The sequence below is a fragment of the Phodopus roborovskii genome, unplaced genomic scaffold (genome assembly GCF_943737965.1).
Source record: "Phodopus roborovskii unplaced genomic scaffold, PHOROB, whole genome shotgun sequence".
Taxonomy (NCBI): Eukaryota; Metazoa; Chordata; class Mammalia; order Rodentia; family Cricetidae; genus Phodopus; species Phodopus roborovskii.
Genome location: NW_026126517.1, coordinates 11,930,703 through 11,947,133, shown reverse-complemented (window position 1 = coordinate 11,947,133; position 16,431 = coordinate 11,930,703). Strand labels below are relative to the sequence as shown.

The following is a 16,431-nucleotide window of genomic DNA, read 5'->3' as shown; positions in this document are numbered from 1 at the left end:
CCCTGCATCTCACAAATGAAGAACATTGCTGTCTGGCCCATTGTAACTCTTGGGAAGGCACTAAGTGAGCATTAGTGTATACTAGCTCTTATAAGTCCTTAGCCAGCACGCAATTTCTGAACAGCCCTTTGGAACATGAAACAGAATATTAACAGCAGCATGGAGCTACAGAAGAAAATAACACACAAAAAAACACTTCATTCCACCCTAATGCCGTGAGCTGAAAGCCTATGCCTTGGAAGAACTGCGGCCAGAGAAGGAGCCTGGAGAGGGCTTCACAAGAAACTGCTCCACCCAGCCTCCCAGTCTGAGTGTCAAACTCCTCCACATAGCTATGTCCTGCCACCCTCGTAAACACCTTGGGTACTACCCTCCTCTCACAGTCTAATCTTTCGAATTCAGTCATCCTAGGAGAACTTTCACTCTCCTTATCTATCAGGGAGATGTGAGTCACACCACCCGGTTAGTTAAAGCCAACATTATGCATAGAACCCCAAAACCCATCATGGGCCACTATGAATATGGAGACACATGGTCATGAGTCCTATCATACACTGGGCCAGACTGAAAAGCTATGCTAGGTTATTGAAATGCCACTGTTGTGGGATCAGGTCTAATGTGGCTATCACACTAACTGCTGCTCAAGTGTTCTACTGCAAGGGACATGATAGACCTCCTCTACCATGTTCATACAAAGGTCAGGTTTCCTGGGGACTGTTATAGCCAGGGACAGGACATAACAAGGGACATGTAGGCCTAGACCTGTAATACACAGAGGTCTGTCCACTGGGAAACTGTGACTAAAAACTCCCTTCCAGCTTGGCTGAACCATTTCAGAGGCTGAGATGCAGATAGAGCAGTCACTTCCTACCCAAAACTCCTTCTGTCCCACAGCTTGTTCTGGAGGCTTCTCTGACTCCTCCCCTGTTCCTTCTTTGTCTTGGAGATGTTCCCACACACATTGCTTGCATAGCTAACCATCTCTTTCTATCTGCTTCTCACTATTTTGGATGTCTTCTTAATTGCTAGCTAGACAATGTGAAAACTTTGGGAAGCATCTTCTATGCCCTGTGGCTTTGGTCTAGACATCCTCCTCCCTCAAAATCGATCCCACACTTGTCCAATGAGAAAAACAGAAGCTTCCGCTTATACTGTTTGTGAAAAGCTAGCAAATGTTACTATATGAAAGAGCCTAGGACATAGTAGGTGCTCAACATACGCAGCAGCCTGGGCTGCATATCAGATGGCATCAAAGGGCTTGCTTTGCTTTGCTTCATGATACAGTCAGCAGTTACTGGAATTCTGTAAGTGAAATATATACCCTGACCTCAAAGTCATAGAATTATACTGCCAGGATGAAAGGGTGCGAGATTAATATGAGGTAGAAATGAGATATCACTCTGGGTGTTCTTCCTGGGTACCCATCTCTGTTCTACGTGATTCCATGAATTCACTAAGTCTCTTGTGCCTATGAGACTGGAACCGTTCATACTACTGTTTATCAGACAAAGGAAACAGTTGTGAAATTTCCCAGTGTCACACAGTTGGGCAGTGGCAGAGCCCAAGTCCATGCTCATGATCCCTCATGGTGGATCAGCCCAGAGTGGCCACCCAGTCACTTGTCTAAGCTGGACTTCATTGTGAAGGCAGTCTTGAATGGCAGAAGGGATGCTGATGTCATTGAAGCCAAACACTTTGGGTGTTTGAGCCCACCCAGGAGCAGAGGGTCCTTTTCTGGAATCAAGCCTCTGTTCTGAGGAACAGCTTCTCCCCAGCAGGTACAGAAAGGTACCACAAGGAAAAGGAGAGCCCAGAGGCGGAGAATCTGGGACAAGTCAGAGGCCCTGGAGACTTTCCAAGACTATAGCTTAAAGGCAGCCAGGATGTCTCACAGCATGCCAGCTACACTTTGCTCAATGGAAACATCCTGTTTCGAAGGCAAAAAGGTGGAGCTTCACACTGGAGTCAGCATGGAATTCCCAAGCAGACACCGCCCAATTCCATCCTGCATAATGAGAGTTTGTTAAAGAAACAGTGATGCCCCAAACTGTGAGATTCAGAAACTTCTCTAACTCAGAAAGGGGAGCTGTCTACCTGCTATGCAGAATGTAAACAGGTTTCAGAGAGGTGCAGATATGCCAAGGGTGGGGTGTGGGGGGGCAGAAGGGTTCAAAAAGACTAGAAAGCCACTCCAAGGGCAGCTATATGGTTTTAGCCCAAGGCTTTGAGGAAACCCAGCCAATCCTAGAATTCAAAACTTTGAGCAAAAATAAGGAACCCGTCCTCCCATAAAATTTTAAGACATTCAGAAACAAAAAGTTAACAATCCTGTGGCCGAACCCTCAAACCATAGGAATTCTTCTACTGGTGGAAAATGATTAACTGTCACCACACTAATCAGCTAAGGAGCAGAAACTGTGAAATGGCACTACAGGCTGCAGAGACCTGCTCTCTTCCCACCCTGGGAATTTTCCTCCCTGGTACTCCAAAGTAATCCTCCATTGACATAACTGCACAGCACGGGCTAACTAACCAAGGACACTACTGAGACTCAAATCCACCACACGCAAGCCCCAGGGACCTGCCATCAGGCTGCATAGCGACTAAGAATCCCACAGGCCTCAGGGATGCTGATGGACAGAAAGATTCCTTTAGCTTTCTTGCAACCTGAAACTATACTGGAAAATAGTCTCTGTCCTTCTTGTTCCCAGCCTCCTTCCCTATGGAGACACTGCCCAGGAACTCCCCACACTCAGACTTTGCTGACTTTAGGCAGCCTCTGAGCTACCTCCAGACTTGCTAGACTCAGGAAACCCAGAGAAGTCACTATCTAGTATCTCTGGTTTCTGGGAATGTATCCAATGCACAAAGTGGGCAACCAGGGTCTCTTCCCACTTTGACAGGCTAGCCTATCTCAGTGCTAGCCACCACAGTAGTCTTCTCCCATTAGTGCTTGCATGGAGAGACTACAACAAGATCCTAGTGCAGGGTAACATATTAGACAGCTCCACCTTCCCTAACCTGTGTTTGGAATATCTGTAATCCACACAGATGCATGCTAACTTAGGCTCAGTGACTTTTCCAACACTGTCGCCATTTTGTGCCCTATTAAGTGCAGAATATTTTGCAACTCAGTTTTCTTCAGAAGACTGAGAGTGCAGCTACTATGCCAAAATCACAGACCATGTCCTGAACAGAGGGACTTGGCAGGCCTTCCTTTTGTAGTCAACTTGTTTATTTTCTCATATGTGTTTTATCAATAGCTTTGGGCTCCTGCACCCTGAAACTCAACTGCAATCAGATCATGGTGGTTTTCTTACTGTGTGAATTTAGCCTGGCCATCCTGTCATCTATGAAAAGGACAGAACAGAATTCATTCAGACCAAAGTCGATTTAAGGGGACCACAGAGGAACATATGGAGCTGCTTTTCCTCTAAGTCTGATTCCTTTTGGTGTGTGTGTGTGTGTGTGTGTGTGTGAGAGAGAGAGAGAGAGAGAGAGAGAGAGAGAGAGAGAGAGAGAGGAAGGGAGGGAGAGAGAGAGAGAGAAACAGAGTGAGACAGAGAGACACAGAGAGCGAATACAAACCATACTTTTGTGATCATTAAAGAATGGCTTTGAGCATTGTCTTTTCCTGGCTCTGGGTGAAAAAGACTTCCTTCCTTCGTGATTACAACCTAGTGGGTATACCCAGGCATGGATTGCCAACTGAATAGCACCTGTGGCAGGGATAGGAACAGGCCTTTATCTGTGTCTGTGACTACAAATATGGAATGAAGTTCAATAATGGTGATTGACAGGCCAGAAACTCTGTGCTGAAGCCAAACCCAGCTCTGTCCCTCTCCTATAACCTCAGCCACATTTATGAAGTGTTAATTAGTGATGAGAGGCCACCTGGATCTTAATCCCTCTGTGAAGGACATGGAGATACCCACAGAATGTTCCCATTCCTTAACATGTAGAACAGATGGTGCATTCAAGCAAGACATCCAGCACTAAAAATTTATTTAGGAGCCACCTCTTTGTAGAATGCAATTACCTCAATTTGGATTAAGTATGTTCTTTGTGCTCAGTTTTACCATCTCTCAAATGGGGCCAGAAGAACAGTTAGGAAAGGAGACTACTACTTAATAATCCAGTATGTTATCTTATTCATACATGGAAATTGAAATCATGAAGCATACACCCAAATCAATTAATTAAACAAATGAATGCTAGACATTGTGCTAGATAAAGGAGGGAGAGGCCCACAATCACAGCAAATAGATTATTTCAGCATGCAAGCATAGATTGAGTGTTTAGCATTTCTCTGAGGTCTGTAAGGTATACAGAAAACAGTGGGCTGGTTCCTCTCTCACTGTATTGTAATTAGAAAGGGTTCAGAATGTATCTATGAACAAGAGAAAATGGAGCTTTCAGATTGTATCAGTTTGATAACAGTAAGCAGCAAGGTAAGAAGGTACATTCTGGCGGAAGCCAACGTCGTATTTGATGTATTCTTCACTCAGCTAACAGGCAGGCTTTCAAGCCATGTTATCTGCCCCCACATCTCGACCTAATTTAACAAGTTGCCATGGGAGGCCAGTGAAGGCTGATGCAATTTTCTTATCTTTGAAGTAAGAATGTAACTGTGCAAGAGAATGTGAAAATTCAATTTCTAACTGATTTCCACACTTACAGTGCAGTAACTAAGATATCACAGGAAGGAGAATGTATTCCTGTGGAGATGACAGCCCCTACTCTAGAGCAGGAAGCTGTATCCTCTTCTCTGCTAGGTGCATGCATGCAGTACAGGGCAGACAGTCAGGATGCACAAATCTGAGTGTCCCTAATGTAGGTCACAAACAAGCAGCAGCAACTGGATTTTAGGACAAAAGGGGGGAAGAACGAGAGATAGAAAATGAGTGTGATTTTTATAAACATGACAAAAGTTCTGCCAAGAGTTACACAGTGACTTCCACTTTTCAAATGTCAGCCCATCGTACCATGCCTGCATAAAGCCAGACGGCCCCCCCCCCCATTTGTAGACACTGTAGTCATCACCTCAGGTAACGCATACGGTGAGAGAGTTGTGTTCCATCTCAGTCTCTGAAATGAAAAGGGACCATGAGGCCACAGGATCAGACAACTTGCCGTAGAGGCAGGAAATAGCCCCCAAAGGCAGGACCCGTGGGAAAATCTGGTCTGCTCACACACACCTAACAAATCCCAACCTTTATTTGGACCATAGCAAAAGATATTCTACTTCAAGTCTAAGGACAGTTAGGATAAATTGGACAAGATAGAAAGCCCCTGGAGGTATCATCTACACCCAGTTGGTGCTCATTTGCTGAAATAATCAATTTGTTACAAGTAGGGGTTTCTTCTCACCATGTCTAGCACAATGTCTAGCACTCATTTAATTAATTGATATGGTTCAACTGCATTTTCACACATCTCTACTGTCAAGATAAGGGTGAGCAGTTCACGAAAGTAGAAAAAGGTACAAGGTGAATTTGCCTAAAATCACACAGTGTGTTAGAGCTGGGAGGGGGCTCAGGGGACTTCTGGTTTCTGGGCTATTGTTCTCACTACCATTTGAGGCTGAAAAAGTTAAATCCACAACTGTAAAGAAACAGAAACTAAATGTGGAGAGGCTTTAAAAATATTTTCTTTTTCAATTAAAAAGTTTAGCCTTTGAGGAAGCTAAGTGATAAATCACTGTCCCATCTCTACTTATTGAATGTTTTAGTCCCTTATTCCATGTGGAGAGGGAGGGAGGAAAAGGGGAGGCAGAGGGAGGAAAAAGGCAGGTGAAATGAGGGAGGAAAGGAAGGGAAGAGCCTACTAAACAATATCCAGACAAGAACCCTGGCAGCCATTTGAACACTACTACGGCCTTGTCTTCCATGTGAAGCAGCCCTTTTCCCGTCCTGACTCTATCACTGCATCTACCAGAGACAGTCTAGTCCCCATCCCAGGGTCTGCCGTTCTTGTACACCTTGAAAGACTTCCTGTATTTTTTCTAATCTCAAATAATTTAATGAAAATGAGTAAACTTCCCAACAATCTGCCCTCCAGAGACAGAAAAAGGTTAAATGTGGCAAGTCTCCCACCTACTAATATCTGCAAAGAAAATACATGGAGGTATTCCCAAAAGAACACAGATCTTCAAGAGTGTCTGTGGCCCCTGACTCTACATACGGTCCTTGCTGTCACTCCCAATCATAGACATAGTTCCTGAACACTGCTGATGTAGTGACTAGCCTAGAGGTTTGTGGAATGCAATTTATAGAATGTATTCTTGATCTTTTAAAGAGTAATTTTTCTAAGTATATGAATTTGGTTCTTATAAGATTAGTTAACTTTCAGAAAAATCCCAATTACTACCTTAGCACACTTTAAGTGTCAAACAGGTATGTCAACAGAAATATCACATATGTTGTTTGTGTTCAGTCACACTGATCCCTCATCTGTCCAGATGAAGGACAGTGTAAAAGGCCAGCTGCTAAAGGACACCTGAATAGCCAAGTTTAACCAAGGCTCTTCTCTAACACACATTGTAAGCCTTGGAAGCATTGTAATCTTACAGAAAGGACCTAATGCTTGACACATGTATTATTTAGTGCTCCTTGGATTTTTTTTTCTCAGACAAAGTATTCCAAGGCTCCTGAGTTAAGTAACATGTACTGCTGCCCATCTGAGTAGTCAACTATCTTACTCCACTGTCAGATTCTCTGTCAAAGTCCATTCTTGGGGCTCTTTCTGAAATTACCACTATTCTTATTATAGCTTTCACACCTGGAAGAAAACCAACCATAAAGCTAAGTTGATGTTGTTATTCTTGTTGTTCTTAAGTGTTTTGCTATGGAAATGGAGAGTGGATCTGAACAGGGCTCTGAACACTGTTCCTAAATTCAAACAGCAAGCTGCTATGGTAACCATACAGTGAAACTCTCCAGCATGCAGGCCACTGAACCCTGTCTTTAAGAAAGCCAGCTTCTGGCATCATATTTGGAATGGTCTCCCCAGAGCAGACCAGCAAAAGTCCCTCAATACCAGCCATGAGGCAGTTTCCAGAAATTCCCAGTCATCATAGGTCCCTTCCCCCCCAAATGGAAGAAGTTCAAAGTTAAATTTCCTACTACTCTTTGAAATGAACCCTTGAGATAGAACGGTACAATTGGCTTCCAAAAATTAGCAGTTTTTCCCAAGCAGCACTGCTTGAGACTGAAGACTCTTCAGAAAAACCTACTCTGCACAAAAAGAAAAAAAGGATGCCCTTGGGTCTTACTTACACCTGACCTGGCCCACAGAAGCATGCAAATAGCCACCTAGACAGGGGCTGGGTGCCTACCTGTGTAGCCAGCCAGGGCAGCAGCAGGAATGACAGGCTTGTCCTTGTTGAGGTCAGCACGGTCACGCACATAGTCCTTGAAGGTGCCCTTAGGCTTGTGGTTGGGCAGGGCAGCGGGATAATCCTCGGAGTCGAAGCTGTCATAGGAGGGGACACGCTGCAGGCTGTTGAAAGATGACTGGCTGCTCCAGGACTGGGTGAGGCGGTCACAACTATCGTAGCTCTCTATGCTCTCAAAAGAGTCCTGGCCCCCGAGTTTACCTGGAGGTAAAGGAGGAGGTAGGAAGAAGGCAGGGAGGAGGGGTTGGGAAAAAACAACTGTAAAAACCCTCTTATGGAGGACAGATTGCAAATCAGATCTGGAGAGGGATTAGGGGAGGGAGGGAGGGCCCAGGGATACAGGAGCCCCAGAAGTCATGAGTCTACACTAGGGGGAAAGAGGCTGGCCACAGCCTCAGGGATGCTGCCACAGTTGGCTTATGGTTCCTAGCATAGAGACCTGAAATCAGGTTCTATTGCTCGATCTATTGGAACCTCAAGAATTCTGGAGCCAGAAATGTAGAAATTTGGAGTGTTACTTGCCATGAGATCCCTGATTAATATATTAGACTTAATGGATTAATGAATAAAGCAAACAGGACACTGGCAGATTGAATGTTATTTTTTGTTCTTGCTGTTTTGTTTTGTTTTTGTTTTTTCTCAATTCCAGCCAATAAAATGATTTCAAAAGGCCCAATTTGGCAAAGTATTTTGATGGTAAGAAAAAAAAGGAAAAAAAAAAAAAGATTCCATTAGACTAAGAGCAGATTGGCCTCCCTTGACCTTGGAACTGAAGTCTTACTTTTTAAGCATTTTTCCCCAAATACTAAGCGATTCCTTGATACCCTCTCAAACAGAGAAAGAAGTTATGAGATGCCCTCAAGGGGAGGAAAAGAAAACCCTCTCGAGGACAGTGTAGTACTTGGACTCCATACTCCAGGGCAGCAAAAGCAGAAGGGAGAGTAGTGAAGCTAAAGCCCACAGCAGAGTCAGAGCCCTCCCACTCTGCGCGCTGCTTACGGCATCCTTAACTGACCACAAGATCACGCAAGTTCATTCATTTCCCAAACCAGGTTATAAACAGCTGCTGTAGTTGTGCAATCATTCCTGGAGGAATTTCCATTGGCAAAAAGGCCATGAAAAGAGGGGTTAATAAGGAAATTTTAAGAGGAAAATAAATACACTGAATATCTAAAAAGATTCCCAGGAATATTTTTTTTTAATGATCCACGTTTAGTGACTTTTCAGGCAACTGGAGGCAGATCTCGGGAGATGGGATGGCCACTTCTATCCAGCACAAGCCAAAAGATAGAAAGATGTGACAAATGTGCCTGAGAAATACCCCCCCAAATCAATTCTCAGTTGTACAAAGCTGGCTAAATCCGCAAGTATATGTGCCTTATACAACCACAGATTAGTGTTTGTGGCATGCCTCCTTCATCATGGTGAGGACTGGTGAAGAAGATAAAAGTCAAACATAAGCAGCTATCCAAATGCAAGTTAAATACATGGGAAAGACATTGCTTCAAAAAATGTTTAAGCCCAGATCAAACAAGTCCTTCTGGTACAACCCACTGCTGTGGGCATTCTACCCTCTGCTCCCTCCTACAATGCTTAAGACAGAAAGTTCACATCTCATTACCCTCTGCTCATCTGTTGAAAGAAAGGCAACCTCCAGAAGTCAAATCAGAGCCCGAGGAGTGAATGGCCCAGTTAGCCCAGCCAATACCACATTAGTCCCTTTCCATTACTATTTTTTAACTTACATTAAAAGTCTCGGGAAAGAAGCTCATAAACATAAAGCCATATCCTTTTTTATCAGGGCAGAAATCTCTCTAGTATCTCATAAGACAGTGCTCTCTCATATCAGCTATGGATATTAACTGTCAATTGACTACTCTGGCACAAATATAACAAAAAGCCTAAGAAAGAAAACTTACATTTTCATAAAGGATGCCCTGCCCATTGAGTCAACAATATGTAGGAATTCTCTATCCATGAGTCTCTTTCAATTACTCTTATCAGCCATTTTTATATTTGGAGAGTCAGAAGTTGAGAGAGCTTCATTTAGCAAAAGTGCTAGAGTGGGCGGGCATCACTACTCTCTTGCAGCCTCGCCAGATGCCACTCGGTTAAGACTGTGGCTTAGAGCAGAGTGCCTCTTTCATTTCAGTTCCATTTAACAACCCTAGAGCTGGAAACATTCATTAACAGGGATTTTCTCCAAAACATTGGTTGAATCCAATAGGCTTCGACACTCAGTACTGCATCTGTGTTCAACCAGGGAGGCAAGCATGCCCTGAGACAAGCACTGAACATCTTTTCTGAGAAATGCCTCTTCAAGAACCTTCCAAAGCTAATTCATTCCACTGAACAACACTCCGAACAGTAGATGGGTAGCCTTACAGCCACCCACAGGAAGGACTCACACAACCAGCCTTACAGCACAAATAAGCGGGTCAGAGAAGCACTTTGTATACCATCACACAGATTCTGAATACTACGATTATTAATAGTCAGCTAACAGTAATATCTTTAGTCTAGACCAATCACAACACTCAGAATCAAAAGCCCCTTGGCCAGCCATGTTACAGCATATCTACCATGCAGCAAGCAGGCCTGCACAAGCTGGTCTTCCCCTTAAGTCTATAGCGTGAGCTTGAAGGAGATGAATGATAGTACACACACACACACACACACACACACACACACACACACACACACAAAGAAAAAACAAACAAACAAAAATACTGATGTCCTTTAGTAAGTATAAGCTTGGGTTTATAATCACTAGTTAGGGTTTGAAGGGGTAATGAGGACCTAAGAACTAAGAAACGAGAAGGGAGAGAGGGGCATTTACACAAATGCAAAACCAACCAGCCACAATTGTAAAACAAAATGATTACAGATCCACCCAGATTTACAGCATAGCTGAACCCCAAACCCACAACTCAATTGCCTTAAATATATACAGAGACCAGCCCATAAGGAAGAAAATGGTCCTGAGGCTTCAAGTTGCTTGAGCAGAAGTGCACAGATGCATATAGTTGTGAATAAGTATTTAAATTAGATACATACCCAAAAATAAAAGACAGACAGAAAGGGGAAGACAGACATGGGCCCACCCATTCCCTTTGGTTTGAAACACAAACAACCTAGGAGTCTAAGAAGGACCATTCAGGTTCTGGTTTTGCAGGGACTTTCCCTGTGCAGGGCCAGTTAGCTCTCCCAAGGCTTGCTGGGAGGAAGTGTGAACTTGAATACTTGAAGAGTATGACAGTAGGCATGGTTTACAATGGCCACAGGGTAACTCCTTTTGGCTCTCAGCCTTCTGGAGAGCTCTGAACAGGTACCACAGGGAATCATTCAGTAGGCAGGAATCACTACCCTACTCCTCCTGCTTATAATACCTTCCCATTTACCCACCAGGAAAGGTATCTTTAGCTTTTCAGAAACTAGTGGGCTCTTACTAGATGAAGAAGCTCCTCCTCCTAACAGGCTACACTTTTCTAAACAGCAAAACAATCAGAACACACTGCTCCTAGTAGTCAAATGTGTATGGCCTCATCTTGAACATCAGGTATATTTTACCTTTGTAGCAACAGGTCAACCAGATCTATTTTGAAACACTGACTTCACTGCCAGTGAATGCTTTATCATTATTATAATAGCCTTGTCAACAAGAGTTCCTTCTTTTGGAAGCCTCTGGCCACCTCTTTTCCCTGGTCCCCTAGCTAAATACACACTTTCACCACACTGTTGATGACCAGTTCCAAATAAACCATTGGTTAACCATCTTGTATCTTCCCAAACCAAAGAAGTCACAAGTGGATAAGTTCCTAGGATGAACAGCAAGGGCCATCCCAGGTATTAAGTCAGGTTCTAGAGTGTGATCCAGGTGTACCCTAAAAGTAACACCAACGTACATGTCAAATTTCAAAAGATTATGATCTCAAACAAAATGCTCTTAATGAAACTGTAGCCTACTTTCAAAATCCAAGCAGAAGTATTATGTAGACAAACCATTTTACCCTGATAACACATTTGATTATTATTCTGCCACATGTCAAGATGGACCCCAAGCTCTTTGGCATCTGCTGTGGGATATTTGTACAGTATGTGAAGATGTATTGCTGTGATTGGTGTAATAATAAGCGGAATGGCCAATAGCTAGGTAGGGACTTCCAGGAAAAAGAGAGGAACTCAGGACGCTTTTAGGTACTTGAAAGAGGTGCTAACAAAACACAGAGGAGTCAGACATACAGAATAAAAGAAAGGTAAAAAGCCACTTGGCAAAATGTACATTAATGTAAATGGGATAATATAAGTTATTAGAGCTAGTGAGACAAGCCTAAACTAAGGCCAAGCTTTCATAATTAATAATAAGTCTCTGTGTCATTATTTGGGACTAGTGGTGGAAAAGAAAGTTTGACTATAGCCATCATGTTGTATAAGGCTAATTTCCCATGGTAAAAGGGTCTTATTGTCTACACATTCAAAATTGTTAAGACTAAGACTGATACGTGAGTAAAATAGGACCTGAAAAACTCATAAACTGAGGTCATTCTTGAATACCCAAGGAATCCAAAAGTAAATTTGACCTACCACGGCTGGCTCTCCCCATGCACATGTTGTCTGGAGTTAACACTTCTTGTTTGATGGCAAAATAGTCTGTCTGCAAGGTGTCTGTCTGGAGAGGGTCCCGGAGAATGACAGAAGGGTAGTCATTCTCATACTTGAGGGACAGGAGTTCCTCTGAGCTGATGGGATGCAGCGTCTGATAGGACTCTGTGATGAAGCTGGGCTCTGAGAACTCTGAGGGAGGAACACACTGAGCATGCTCGATACCATAGCCTAGAAAAAGAGAATGTTCACAATTGGAGAGATTGCAACGTAAAAGAAGCAATTCTTACCACCTGTCAAGGACCAACCATGCAATATGAGCTGACACCCTTAATGAAGAAAAGGAGAGTAAATCAGAAGGATTTGGTTTCAACCTTGATCCATGACTTATTATCTGCAGTCCTTGATAAGATACCTTCCTTTTTGGTCTTAATTTACTTGTCTGTAAAATAAGGCTAATTAAATCTTCCTCTGTGATGAAGAGTGAGACTGTATATGTACAATGCCTACAACATTTGTGACACTCTTGATAACCTCTTGATATCTAGTGAATATAAGTGTTTCATTGGAATAAAAACTCTAATGAATAAAAAAGATAAAAGTGGCATCCCACCTGTTTAACACTACCTTTAAAGACTGAGCCATCAGAGAAACTCAATGGTAACCTTTTTATCCGGTCACCTCTATGGTATCCTAAGGTATCTTACACTAAAGAAAAAAAAAAAAAGGCTTTATTTTCTGTTCTAGAATGTGATGTTACAAGGGCCACTCTTCCAGAAGGTTCCCATATCAAACACTGTCATCCTCAATAATAGACAAGGAAAACCTGAGGGACAAAATCAAATCCCTAACTCAACCCTTTCCAGGCCTCTATCACACATGGGGCTAAGTAAGATCAAAATCTGGCTATGGTGTATTCCTTTCCAGTTGCAACTTTGTAGACTGATAAACACACATACACCCAAGCAGAATGCTTGTACTTTGTGAAAAGTCACAAAGTAAAGAACAAGAAGCAGAATATAATTAAGAAAATATTACTTTCTTTTTTATTTATTTATTTTTATTTATTTTTAATTTTTTGAGACAGAGTTTCCCTGTATAGCTTTGGAGCCTGTCTTAGAACTAGCTCTTGTAGACCAGGCTGGTCTCGAACTCACAGACATCTGTCTGCTTCTGCCTCCCAAGTGCTAGTATTAAAGTTGTGTGCCACCACCACCTGACTTAAGAAAATATTGCTTTCTATAGAGATATTACTAAAGCATCTTAGAATGACTAAGACAGGGAGCTTTTCTAAGACCCCTATCATGAAAAGCCAAGAGACAGAAGGAGAGTAGAAAATGGCACTTACTAATGAAGTAATCCGAGGTATAACGGGATTCTGGATAGGTAGAGTTGACTCCATTAACCTGATATGGTTTCACATCCTCTGTAAGAAACATATCAGGGAATGAAATAAAGATAATATGCAAGTGCCACTTGGTCTACAAGGATCTTGGACACACAAGGACCTCAATGGCCTCAACCTTTTTTTTCTAAGACATTTGCAAGCATATTAAAGGAGTTGGTGTGTTAGTTGCCTGACTGGGGCCTTGTCTCAGGATGAGATCACAAAAACATGGCTAAGTTTATCATTTCAGTGTCTGTGGAATAAGATGTACTGTTTTGGAAGGAGACCCAGTGGAAAAAGAGTTGGGAAAATGGGCAGCCCTCATTTGTGATATCTTTGTGTTCCCCTTTCAGAGAATTGAATCTTCAGGCTTGTCTGGGGATGTCACAAGGACCGTGATCAGTGCTTAACACTCCAACTAGTAAATTAAAAAGAAGGAGAAGGAGAAGGAAGGAGGAAGGAGGAAGGAGGAGGAAAGAGGAGGAGGAAGGAGGAGAAGGAGGAGGAGGAGGAGGAAGAAGAAGAAGAAGAAACTAAGACACATTTCAGAAACACATTCAGTCCTCAGGCCTCAGGTAAGTAGATTTTTGTATCCTCCACTTTTTGCGGATGTCTGGATTTTTTTTTTTTTTTCCTGTTCTTTTCTCATTGTTCTTGGAATTCAAATTCAGGCCCAGACAAGAAGCAGGACACTGGTAAGGTGACTCCACTCGGTGATCCATGAAGGCTTATGTAAAGTAAGAGAAGTAACATATCTGAACTGAACTGCCTACATGCCAACTTCCTTGGGACCCAAAAAGGATGGAGAGAAAGCACAGGGGAGAACAGAACTGTCATGGTGGTCTCAGGGTCCCCGGGCTGCTCTGGAAATGCAGTAGCTATTGATACTTTACAGAGCTGGGCTGTATTTCACTATAAAAATCAACTGTAAAGGGAGACAACTGATATGGATTTTTCCTCAGGTATCTGCTAGCCTGCAGAGAGCAAAGGCTGCTGGGAAAACAAGTTTATGCCTGCACTCAAAAAAAAAAAAAAAAAAAAAAGTTCCCAGTTGAGATAAAATGATTAAACTCTACTTGCACAGCTTATCAGATTGAAACATCCCCTGCACCTTTGGCCTCCAACTCCACCCCAAGCAGCTATGTTCTCTGGCTGCCATGAGGCTCAGGTTTGATCACAAAATGGATGTTGTCCTGAACACAAACAATCTGATCAGCTCTTCAGATACATGAGTCCACAGAAGGACAGTTTTACTGCCTCGGGCAAAGGAGCATGGCCTGGGATGACAGGACTTGCCTTCTCAAACATACTCAGTGACACCCTACTTCACATCAACTCCCTAAAAGTAATCCACAGCATAAAAGTAGTCCACAGTCTAATCCTATCTTAGAGATGGAAGTTTCCCACAAGCCCACAATATCACAGCATGAACGCAGAATGAGAAGTGAAATTTAAAAAGATTTAGAAGTAAGTAAAGTTTAAAGTGCTGATGACTAGTTGGGGATAATTCCAAAAGAAAATAGATTTTACAGAACTTTGGAATCAAGGATATGAATATACATGACCCATAGCGGGCTGAGATTACCCCTGAGCTCCTGGTATGTTCATTGTGGGAATTCATTCCATTTCAAAGCATTGTATTAACAGACTATGTTTGGCTTCATGGTCTGGTGCAACCTGTTGTTGTGTTCCAAAGCCAGCAGTTAAACCAGCTCTGTGAGGAGCCTAACACATCTCTCTTCTCCTCTTAGGAACAGGTCACTCATGTCAGTGGGTCAGCACCAGTATACTACTAATGCTTACTAAGGCTGTTGTCCACTCCTCAGTAGCTTCAGCCATAGGAAGAACCACCAAATCCTTGACTGTGTTCAAACATTGATTATTTTCAACAAGAAGCTGAGGAGGAATGAACATGGCACTTCTGTGCCTAGAGGAATGGGACCTGGGTATCTCCTCAGCCCTGAGAGTAGGGCATACTCTTAAACAAAGGAAAGTATTATATGGAATGAGCTGTGTTCCCTGTCCACAGTAGCTGTGCTAGAGCTTGGGCCTGGTGACCACAGGGAAAGGGTGGGCCTGGTTACAGAGGGCAGCAGGCTTCTAGGCTTACAGTCAGCTCTAGGGCACTGCTGACTGCTGGTAACTATAATTTATTTTAAGAAGAAATTCAGAAAAATAAGTGCAGAAACACCCAAGTTTGCCGCCTTCTGCTGTTTCTATACTCAGCCAGAGCTATGGGACATGAGTCACTTGGTCCAAAAAGGTTAGTAGAGGCCGGTAGAGGAGGCTGTGTCATTACAAGGTTGCAACACCACGTCCTGATATAACCCCTAGCTTTGGCTCCAAATGTAAAAGGTATTCTACACTGCCATAATCTCAAGCCAGTGAGTGGCAGAGAAACCTGCCTTGCTAATAAGATTGGAGAAGCTATACAGTCCTGTTACCAGACAGTATACACTGTAGAGCAAGAGAGTATATATTAAAATTACTGGGGGGGGACATCTTTTTTTTAAGTCAGGTTTTAGATGTGGAAACTATTTGTTCAAACAATGTATGGGTCTAAGAAAATAACCTAAATCATGTTTTTGCATACAAGATGCTAAAGAAGTACTATCTTGCTAAAAATTAAAATATTAACTCCTAATGCACAGAAGAAAAATAAACCTGCATTATTGAGCTCTTGTTTTGTGCCAAGCTCTGTACTAAACACATCCCTACAGACCATCTATGCCATGGCTAAACACCCACAAACAATGGCATGGGCATCACACTATTGGGCTAGCTTGTCTCCTACTCTTAGAGAAACTCCACACAACCCTCTCCTCCCTGTTTTCACATATTTACCTTTCTGCAGGATCTCTAGATGCTCCCACAGGATGTCCCCGACAAAGTCTGGAGCCAGCTCGAGGAAGCACTCTTTGCCCAGGGCACACAATGCTGCTCCATTCATACAGAACTTCTGGAAGTCTACACCTTTTAGGCTGAACTCATTCACAGCCCACATCACCCAATCCCGAACATGTGTTTCTGTCCACTGCCGGGGGTC

General features: G+C 43.0%; 1 protein-coding gene across 1 annotated transcript in view; it reads right to left on the bottom strand.

The window, feature by feature from the left end:
- The window catches only part of Ets1 (ETS proto-oncogene 1, transcription factor), a 64,622-nt gene that overhangs the window by 14,595 nt on the left and 33,596 nt on the right, over positions 1-16,431 (bottom strand). Inside the window, exons 3-6 of the mRNA XM_051197035.1 lie at positions 16,230-16,430; positions 13,347-13,424; positions 11,981-12,229; positions 7,337-7,597 (exon numbers count right to left, since the gene is read on the bottom strand). Of these exons, the coding sequence (XP_051052992.1) occupies positions 7,337-7,597; positions 11,981-12,229; positions 13,347-13,424; positions 16,230-16,430 (789 nt within the window). The remainder of the gene's footprint in view (positions 1-7,336; positions 7,598-11,980; positions 12,230-13,346; positions 13,425-16,229; position 16,431) is intronic.